This window comes from Callorhinus ursinus, unplaced genomic scaffold (assembly GCF_003265705.2).
Source record: "Callorhinus ursinus isolate GAN/ISIS: 27379988/994484 unplaced genomic scaffold, GSC_fseal_2.0 scaffold26, whole genome shotgun sequence".
Classification (NCBI taxonomy): Eukaryota; Metazoa; Chordata; class Mammalia; order Carnivora; family Otariidae; genus Callorhinus; species Callorhinus ursinus.
In genome coordinates this window covers 3,701,899-3,712,707 of record NW_027397088.1, presented here as the reverse complement: position 1 = coordinate 3,712,707, position 10,809 = coordinate 3,701,899, and the positions used below count along the sequence as shown (strand labels likewise).

The following is a 10,809-nucleotide window of genomic DNA, read 5'->3' as shown; positions in this document are numbered from 1 at the left end:
TGATTGAGCAAATGCTCCATCAAAATAACTGTGATTTTGATCTTTTCTTTTTCTACCACAGTCAAGTGTCTGTCACATGGGCAGTGGGTGGTGCTGTAGGACCTGGATTAAATGACTCAGAAGTTCCTTTACAGTCCTATGATGCCATGTGAGACAGCACTGATTATCTATAAGTGATCTATCCTTTTTTTAAAAAAATATTTTATTTATTTGAGAGAAAGAGAGCACGAAGGGGCAGGAGGGAGGAGGGGTAGAGGGAGAAGCAGGCCTCCCGCAGAGCAGGGAGCCCAACTCGGGGCTCAATCCCAGGACCCTGGGATCATGACCGGAGCTGAAGGCAGATGCTTAACCTGAGTCACCCAGGTGCCCCTATAAGTGATCTATTCTTAGGGCCGAATCCGAGATGGACATCCAGCTCAATTTATTTGCTCTAACAACACAAGGAAAAGGATCCCCAGGAGTAAATCACAGAGGGAATGTCTGGCACACCTGGCTTCACGGGTCGAAGGGAAAATCATACCTGGACTGGTCCTGGCACCCGGAAACAATATTGGCCCCTTTTGAAAATACCCAGGATCAGAAAAAAAAAAAAATCTTTACTTTCAGAAAGGGTATTACATAGGGGTCTTTCAAGATTGATAACAAAACACCTTCTATATGCCGGGCATTTTATAGGCATGATTTTGACTCCTCTCTGGCCATAGAAGTAGGTGTCATTAGCTCAATTATACCAGTGAAGAGACCAAAGTCCAGAGCGTAGGTCTAATGAGCCAGGATTCGAACCAAGCTTGACTCGAAGCCCCGGGCTCTCCTCACCACCCCTGGGCACCTGTCAGTGAACAACTGTGGCAGCAGGGCATGGGGTAGGGACAGATGAACAGGCCCGGGGCGAAGAGGGGCAGGTGGGAGAGGGGAACAGCCGACAACCCTGGCTGCTTTTGATCTCAAAGAACCATAAAGGACAAGGATGTCCCCACCAGACTTCGGTAGCTCTTGGAGACAAAGGTCCTCTCCTTTACCTCCATTTCAAAATAAAGTCGGAGCTTTTTCAGTAGGAAATCTGACAGAGCAAGTTACCCATAAAAACGGGCGTGAGGTTTCGAGAGCCGCCCTCGACCCGCCCGTTGCCCGCTGCCTCTGGAGGTCCACTGAGTCACAGCTGAGTAAGGCCTCCACCCCTCGCTCCAGCGCCCGCAGCCCAGGGCTTGAGCCCGTGCTGTCCATTAGTCAGCAGGCTGTAGAGGTCCAACCTGAACCGGATGAAGAGCAGAGAAAGGGGGGATTACTGGGAGCTTGAAGCTGCCCCCGAAAGGACAGAGGTGTGGAGGCGCTCAGGAATGTTCTCACCGAGGCCTCTGAGCCTCCGGGCTTGTCTCTGCTGGCGTCTTTCCCTGGGTCAGCCTGATTTCCTCATACTGACTTGCTTCACAAAGCAGGAAAGCCATTTTCACATCTCTGGGTGCCACGGTTGAGGAGGAACCCGGGCTCGCCTCTCTGGTCTCCGGGAAGAACCGGGGCCGAGAGGTCAGGGCCTGAAGGTCAGGCGCCCCGTGAAGCCAAGTGCACGGAGCTGGGCTCCCCGGCTGGGGCGGGGGCTCCCGGGCCTGTGGAAGCCTTAACTTGCCTGCATGTCCCATGCTCGGAGTGGAGCAGCAGGACGGCCCCGAAGACAGCAACGGCCAGTCTGTATACATAAGATTCTAGGTGTCCCCCGTCACTGCCCAAGAAAACCTCCGGGAGTGCATCCCCGGCACCACCAGGGAGAGGGGGCATGTGGCTGGAAATCCAGCTGGTAGCTATCCCTACCACGACGCCTTATACTCAAGGATTAGAAGCCAATCGAGGGTTTTACGGGAATTTTGTGTTCAAAATATTATTTACTTATGCACAATCTCACAAGTGTGTCCTTACACCTTAACAAATATCTATTTAAAAGTATCTTTTTGATGCTGAAAAAACTGAAACGAGGACATTTAAACAAAATTCGGATGCCGGGGGTGGGGTTCATTTGAAGAAAGTGGGACGCATTAGCTTGAAGTCGCAGTGGAATCTGAGTTTTTAAAAGATTTATTTATTTATTTTGGGGGGAAGGGGCAGAGGGAGAGAGGGAGAATCCTGAAGCAGGCTCCCCGCTGATTGCAGAGCTTGACTCGGGGCTCGTTCCCACAACCTTGAGATCATGACCTAGGGAGCCTCAGGGGCTTCTGTCACATAGAGGATGAGCTCATGGATGAAGGGGGCCAGGGTGAAACCAGGTCTGCAAAACTGCAGGAATGGGTTTGGTGTTGGGCTTCTGGGCCCTAGGGCCCCAGAGTCCCACGGAGCCTGCCTCCTTCTCTCTCCTCTGAGGGCCCATTTTATCAATTCACACATACCACTAATGGTTCCAACTGGGCCCCCTCTGTGTGCTCGGTCCTGCAGACGTGGCCAGCCCCGTGCCAGCCTCGTGGGGCCCAGCGTGGGGGCTGTCCCATATAGCTCTTTCCTCTGCCAGGGCCTGTTGGTATCTTTCCCCCAAATCCAGAAGGTATGGGTGGGCCACAGTAAGTAATAGGGTGGGCTTTAGACATACCAACAGCTGAGTAAAAGTCTTACTGTTGAGGGACATCCAGCCTTGGTGTGGCCTGGACATATCTTTCGAGGAAGAGATTTGGAGTTGTGGAAAAGGAGGGTTGAGACAGAGTGGATCTGCCAGGTTTTTGGCCACTGATTTGAGACGGGTGTGGGGTGGGTGATAGAGCCATCTGTCTTCTCCTTCTCCCTGCCCTTTAGGGCTCCACTCTGGAAGCTTTCTAGAACTGTGGGAAGATGAGCAAGATCTCTGGGTTCTAGGTAGACAGAAAGGGAAGTCCCAGGGAGGCTCCTGAGAAGATAGAGAAGAATCTGGAGAACCTGATTGGCTATTTGATATTATCTGACTGTTACTGAGCCACAATCCCTTTCCCTAGTATTATGGGACCAAAGTCTCCTAGAATAACTTAGAACATTGTTTCTTAAATTTTAGCGGGCACAAAAATCCCTTGAGACTTTGTTAAAACACAGACTCCTGGACCCTAGCCCTTCGGCTTGCACCCTGCATTTCTCACACGCTCAGGGGCCTGCTGCTGGGTTGGGAACCCCACTTTGAGTAGTGTTGACTGAGAAGACAGAGTTGGTTGTCCCGCAGAACCCTACAAGATTTATTGTCCACCCCGGAGTCAGATGACACTCCCAGTTCAAACATGACTTGGGAAAACATTGGCAAAGATTTCCTAAACGTCAGTGTTGTAACACCTGTGGTGTCTTCCCCATTCTGCCCCCTGTGCTGCTGGGACACTCATATGACACAAGACACTCGAAGAGAGGTTCCTGATATGATGCTCAGGTCTCATCTCCTTTGATCTTTCATGATTTCCACACCATCACAAGGTTCCGATTCTGGGAATGGGAAGGTGGAAGCAGATAGGCAAGGAGAGATTGGGCTCATGCTGTCATCGGGAGCAAGGACAAGGAAGACCAGAAGTTCATTCCCACCTGTGGCTGCTCAGGGCCGTTAGGGGGAGGAAGTGGTCGAGACCGCAGGGTGACAAGGAGCTGAGGACATGCGAGTGGGGGCGTATTTATCAGTTTTTCGGAGTTCCTTCCATTCCTGTGTATTAAGCAAGCTGATGAAAACAATCTGACTGTCATGGCATTAGGCCTCTGAAACTTGCTAATATTTCTTAAGACTTTCATCTATCAGTGGCCAAAAAAAAAAAAAAAAATAACAGTCCCTCATTTTTAGAGTTTACTGGCAGTTGATAAAGTACCCATGTGACTTATGTTGTCTTAATGACTTTCGTGAGAAACGTCCAAGGTCAAAGTGAGCCTGGCAGCCACTGTTACCCTCACTCTAAAGCTGAGAAAACAGAGGCCCAAAGAATTTATGTGACTTGCCAGAGATTGGATAATGGCTTTGTCTCCAAAGCTCATTTGCCCGGTATCGAAGAGTTCTAGAAAGATCTCAAACGTTCACTTTGTTTGAGTGACTCATCAGCAAAAGGAGGAATTTCCTTTAAGTGGACAAGCACGTATCTGCAAACTGTATGAGTTTTTAGAGATTATTATAATCTACTCTCCTTCAAGAGATAAGGAGACAGAAGTTTAGAGAGGCTAATTAATACTCTGTGATTCTGGAAGTTGTCCAAATGTGTTTTATGATTTACCACCTTAATCATGTTAATTATATCGTTTTTATTCTGCTCCTTTAAGACATCGTGGAAAGGTCAAGAAACACTGACTTTGCAATCAGGTTATTGCTTCAATAAAGATATTGCAAAAGGGACATGCATTCTGTTTTTAGTGCAGAAATGGAAAATTCATACCTTATCTTAAACGACACCATCACTCCCAGGCATTCTTCAGGAGCCCAGCAAGCCGGACGCATTGCCCTGAGCTAGGGCAAGTTCATACCTGCACCACTGGAGACAGGGAGATGTCTACTCTTGGATATCACCATCTTCTCTAGCAAATAAAGGCAACTAAACAAATGCTTGCTGAAAGCCTGCTAGGAGCCAGATGTTGTGAGGTTAACATGATTAGTGCTCCGACTGCCCTCAGCAGGCTTCTCGTCCATCACCCAAAAGACAGACTCTAGGCAATGTTGGCGGGCGGGTGTGATGTAAGCAGAGGAAAGAGCAATTTATTCTAGCTGGTTGGTGTAGTGAAGACTTCACATTTCTGAGGGATCTTGGGGCAAGATTTCAAAAAATTGATAATGGAAGAGACGTAGGATTCCAACTCAAATGCTGTCTACTTCAGAAAATCGTTGTGTGGTCATAAGGCTGCGGTTATGTAACTTCCACTCACAGTAAAGCAATACCAGCCCTACAACTTTGCAGGTTGCCCAAGCAGGTGGCCACATGGACCCTGGCTTCCTCAGAGCTGCTTTTAACCGGGGCACAACCCTTCCTGAGGCACAAGGCACCTCCCCCATGTGTGTGCGCACTTCCCATATCCATGCTCAGTCCTGACTGTCTCCATGTTCTCGGCCCAATGAGAGATTCTCTCATCACAATACCTGTTTCTGCTCATTGTAACAGTGAGGAGGTGGCCAGCCAAGTAGAGAATTTGCTGGCTGCAGGATGTAGTCCATACATCTCATTCCTCAGGAAGGAGCCAAGTCAGGGAAAAGCCGTGTTTTCGGTAGAAGCTAAAGGTTCATCAAGATGAGTAAGAAGCACAACGATCATCTTGTCCCCAAATCCGTCTTCCTTCAAAGGTCTCACCAGCCCATGTGGTACCCTCCCTGAGAATCAGAAACAGAGGCCCTTTCCTCTGGGTTTCAGCTGCCCTGCCCCTGAGCCTGCCTGGCTGGCACAACGCATAGCAGCCCTGTTCCCCACTCACCTACCGATTTCAGGTGCGGATGACTTAAAGCAGCCACACTGGCTTTTTGAAGGAGCTGAGGGAAAAGTGAGGGGGGAAGGAAGGCAGGCCCATTTGGCATGGGGGCTTTGGACAGGGCTCGTGGCTTCAGAAGTCACCAACTGGGGCGATAAAGGGAAGATAAATGGGTATACAGTTTGGGGGAAGACAAACATGGCAATTTTACCCTCCGTCTGAAAAGTGTGTTTGCCACTGAAAAACCTAGAGGATTGATGGAAGGGGGCATGGCATAGTGCAACAGCTCTCAAAGTGTGGTCTGCCCAGGAGTGTCGTGAGAGGTCAGATTGTTGTCAGACATGGCCCACGGACATGGGCATGAACACGGCCCTAGTAAACTGGAACTTCCAGATTATAAACAATGGAAGATAGAAGGGACACCATTAGCCGTTGTCCAGGAGAGGCTGGCTGCACGAGGGCTAAGAGATCCATGGGGCCGCAATGAAGCTTGGAGATACATGGGTGGCTTTGCAAACAATGTTTCCTTTGTTGGTGCATTACTAAAAGGATTCAAATGGGGATTTGCAGCATTTGTGGTAGCTGTAGGGGCGGAATATTACCTGGAGTCCAAGAATAAAGATAAGAAGCATCACTGAAGATAATACCTGGAAGTATCTTAAAGGCTTCTTAATTCTCTTATAAAAATAAGATTTCTTCAATGTAGCCTACTGGTCTGTTTTTCCCTTAAAGAATACTAGTAAGATTCAATAAAGTAAGAATACATATGCTAAAAAAAAAAAAAAAAAGTGTGGTCTGCCCGGACCAGCAGCAAAAGCATCGCTTGGGGACTTATTAAAAACAAATTCTTAGGGCTCATGGAGGACTGACGGAAATAGAAATTCCGGGGTTTAAACAAGAACAGCAGGTGCCTCTTCTGAGGCACAGGAGAGCTGAGAATCCCCTGAAAAGTGGCTGAGCAGGCCACAGACCACATGGGTTCCAAGCCTAGATCCGTCACCCTGGGACAGCCACTTAACCACCCCAAGTCCCAAAGTTGTCTTCTTCTTCTATTTTTTTTTAAAGATTTTATTTATTTATTTGAGAGAGAGAGAGCATGAGAAGGGGGAGGGTCAGAGGGAGAAGCCGACCCGAGGCGGGGCCCGATCCTGGGACTCTGGATCATGACCTGAGCCCAAGGCAGACGCTTATCGACTCAGCCACCCAGGTGCGCCCCCCTACTCCAAGTCCTCTTCTATATTTAAAAGACGTAATAACACTAGTAGCTCAGCTATTTTGGAAATTGAGATCATAAATGTAAAACACTTTGAATAGTGTCCAACACAGAGCAGTCAGTACACATGTTTGCGATTATTGACACCAGCCAAAAATAAGTGTCAAGTGTCCTCAGAAGACTGCAACCCTGCACTGCCCCTGGGCTAGCTCCCTAGTTGAGCGCAGCCCCTCAGGGAAGGAAATGAAAGAGGAGGCCAGCCGCTGGGCGGGCACCAGCCTCTGATGTTACACAGCCCAGAGGAACAGGGTGACGTCCAGCCCACACGCGGCAGCCCTGGAAAAGCACAATTGCTCACAGAGCGACGGGCGAAAGTACCTGGGCTGTGGGAGCCTCTCCTGGACCTCACTGGACCTGAGGGGTCCGAGGGTTTTCCAAAGAAAGTGATGTTTCAGCTGAGATCCGAATGAGTGAGGCTCCTAGCTAGCTCTTTATGAGCACCCACCATGCTCTCAGCGATATGTATTTTAAATCAGGTGATCCCCGTCCTGATTAGATAATATTTTAATCCCTATTTTACAGAGGAGGAACGTGAACAAGATAATAACCTTGACCCAGGTCACATAGTGGAGAAGTGGCAGAGAGAATTCGAGCCCAAGCAGACAGGTCCCTTGGGTCACGCTCTTCACCCTTGTAGTTGGAGGAGGGGCGGAAAGAACCCGGGGTGGGGGGCTGGGGGCCAAGAGTGTAGGGCGACGTGGAGCTGGGCGGGAGGTCGGGGTCAGATCATGGACTTGTTTTCACACTGAGAACAGAGAACCAGCATGGAAGGATTGTGAGCACCAGGTAGGGGGTGCTGCTGGTGCGCGATCGGACCATTGCTCTCCTCCCTCCCTCCCTCCCTCCCTCCCCAGCCGCGGACTGCGCGGCCCGCAGGGCCGGGGGAGGAGCGGGCGAGCCGGGGGTAAGGAACCCGGGCCGAGAGTCCGGGGCTGGCAAAGGTCTCCGAGGAAGTGGCTGGAGGCCCGCAGGGTATGTTTCTCCGGGGGTTACTTAATCCCGTTCCGAGGCGCCCACCGTGTCATGGCCTGCGTGGATGGCACAGCGGCGGCGGCGGGGGGCACACGCCATGTGCGGCCCCCGGGGGGCTCTGTAGGCAGCCATTAAAAGTCAGATGCTAAGAGACTAATTTCGAGATGTGAAAAATCATGTGGTGAGGTGAGAGAAAGGCAAGCTGTAGAGCAGATGACGTATGCTTCCAGTTCTCACGCGCACATACACGTTGGAAAAATACCCAGAGGACGTCTACTAAAATGTTAACACTGGGGATCACTGAGGAAAGATTGAAGGTGATTATTATTATTATTATTATTATTATTAATTTTTACTTGCTTTTGCCGTCTCCCTTCTTGTACCTTTTTTGCAGTGATTACTGGCTACTTGTATAATCAGACAAATAAGTTCTTTTAAAACCTGTTTATTAAAAACAGAAACAAAAACAAAAAGACCCTGTTTATTAGTGTATGAGGCTAATCTCAAATAGTGAGCCCAGTCTTGGCTGTGCGGCCACCTGTCCCAGGGGAGAGCTTGGAGGAGGTGCTGAAAGGTTGGCTCATCTGTCACGGCTGAAGCCTGACTCCTGGTGGACGGCAGTATCAAGGACAGACCTCTAGTTGAAGACATCGACATAAATGGCTTGGTGAAAGTTTATTTATTCACTCTTATCATTTGACAAATATGTACTGATCACATTCTAAATGCCAAGCACGATGGGAATATGGAAACAAGTAGTGTTTATAAGTTATATTTATGATAAAACTATGTTAAGGAACAAAGCTTGCCTCTCCTTTTGTTTACCTTTTCTCTAGGTCTCATTCTTCACTCTGCTCCTGCTCCTCAGAGACTCAGGTCCAGTCCCAGGCTGTTACTTAGACCAGGGTGTTTTTCTTGGTATATTTTCTGACTATAGTTAACCATCCGGAATCTACTAATTTTCACGTATTGTTAACATTGGACCGTTTTCCTGGACTTCATTATTAGTTTTTCAAACTATTCTCTCTGGTTCTCAAGACATATATATAATCACACAGAATTTTCTTTTTAAATACAGTAGTTGTATCTCTTATTTCAGAGATCTGTCCGTTCTAAGTGTTCATCACTTATTCCTTTAAATCGGCTCTCCACCCTTCTTGTGCTGCTTTCCTAACCAGGGAAACTTTGGTAGGTTCTGCCAATGGGAGGCACCGGCAAAGGATCAGAGGGCAGGAGAGAGGTCAGGCTATTCATTTCCTTTTCCCACCTTTTGCTCCCCTATTTCTGCCAAGACGTACAGTAGCTGCTGAGCCGTGGTCCTGGTCATAAGGCAGTCCTAGCTCCCTCCCCTTGCCTCCTCAGGTCTTGAGTAGGAATTGCTTCTTGTGGTTGTGAGCTGTTAATATCTTCATTGAATTATATCCAAAATATCCATAAAGATGGATCAAACCCATGTCTAATGTTTTTCTCTCAAGCATCCCCACTCCCCCAAAACACTACAGTAAAGGAATCTTTAAAAGCCATCGACCGTTAAAATGGCAGAGAACAAGCGATAATGGCAACACAATTTTGGAGGCTGGGAAGATGATGGGCAAGTGGTAACTGACTCGGGAGATCCCAGTGGGGAAAGGCAAGAACCCACCTGATCCATGTGGCAGATGTCTCAAAGGCTTGGATAATGGCAGGGCTCTCCTATTCCAGGTGATTGGGGAATCTCTAAACTAGACCCCAGATAGAGCTGGGGGCCTGGCTGATTCATATTCAGAGATCAAGGGGACATAGGTACACCTATTGCTGTATGACGACCACCTACATGGCATCCAGAATGCAGGGAGCCAACCTTGACCTACTCAGCAGAAGAGAAGAGTTTCTCTGGGGCCCTACCTAACCAGCTTAAAGACACGGACTTTAAGGATTTCCAACAAATGCCTCAGCAAGAATCAAAGTCCACTCCCACCAAAGGCTCAGAGCTTTCAGTCTGAAAGAAAGCGATTAAAAAAAAGAAAAAGGAAGAAAGAAAAAGAAAGAAAGAAAAAAAAAAAGAAAAAGAAAAAGAAAGAAAGAAAGAAAGAAAGAAAGAAAGAAAGAAAGAAAGGAGTAACAAGGAAGAGAGTATGTAGGGAGAAAATTAAAAACAAAATATCCTTAGGGAGGTAAGATAAGCAGTCTTCACACAAACGAGTAAGCAAATAAACCATCTACTCTAAAAAAAGGGGGGAGGACATTAAAAGTGAGCTCTTGGAAACTTAAAACATGATGATGGTAAAAGTTAAGGGATGAAAATAAAGTTGAGGCATCTCCCAGAAAGTAGAGCAAAAAGGCAAAAGGATGAGAAATAAGGAGGGAAGACATAGACAAAGACCAGTTCAAGAGGGCCAACCAGCCTCAGAGAAAATGGAGGTAAGGAAAATGCACTCTCCCTTCAAGCATAATGCTAATCACCCCCCTCCTCACCCATGCCTGCTCCCACCAATCCTGTCACCTCCTCCACTAGAGCGCTGCAAATTCTGATTTACCCTCTCCTTGCTCGGCCCTGCCTTTCCTCAACAACGCAGGCATGGCTATCCTTACAAAATACAAGTGCCACTGTGACACTCCTTTGCTAGAATCCTTGAGTAAAAACGAATCTTTCCCAGGACTGGAAAGGTCCCACACATTAACCCAAACCCCCATCATCTCAACTTCCACTACTTCCTTCCCTCCTCCATTCCAATTAGACTCACCTCCTTTGTAGCACTGAGCAGGCCAGGCACCTTCCTTCTTCAGGGCCTTTGTACCTGCTGTTCCCGCTGCCTGGAATGATCTCCCGTATCTTTGAACGGCATAATCACTCCTCTAATTCTTGACTCAAATATTCCCTTCTTGATGAGGTCTACCTTGGCTACTCCAAATAAAATCATGACATCTCCCCACCCTTTCTAGCTCGGTTCCCTGATTATTTCCCCCATGGCACTCATCATTAGCGAACATATTAAAATATGATTTTTCATACCATCTTTTTCATGAGCACAGGATATTCTTCTTACTGATGTATTCCCAACAAGAGTGCTTAGCATGAGGCAAGTACCCAATACTTATTAAATGAATAAAGAAAGTTTCCCAAAACTGAAAGACATGAATTTCTAGACTGAAAGGATCCACCGAGCTCCTGGTAAAATCACTGTGAGCTTTTCAAACACTAGAACAAAGAGAGAAGATTCTAT

The 10,809-nt window shown here is 47.9% G+C and overlaps 1 protein-coding gene across 1 annotated transcript; it reads left to right on the top strand.

Moving 5' to 3' along the window:
* The first annotated feature begins 5,676 nt into the window (after positions 1-5,676).
* LOC112838214 (NADH dehydrogenase [ubiquinone] 1 beta subcomplex subunit 3) lies at positions 5,677-6,137 on the top strand. Its single transcript, XM_025891007.2, has one exon. It carries the CDS (start codon positions 5,703-5,705, stop codon positions 5,997-5,999), a length of 297 nt encoding a protein of 98 aa, XP_025746792.1. The 5' UTR covers positions 5,677-5,702; the 3' UTR covers positions 6,000-6,137.
* Positions 6,138-10,809: the final 4,672 nt, after the last annotated feature.

Bases quoted from the DNA above. Each gene is read 5' to 3' on its own strand.
- LOC112838214 (XM_025891007.2), top strand. From the start codon at position 5,703: ATGGCCCACGGACATGGGCATGAACACGGCCCTAGTAAACTGGAACTT.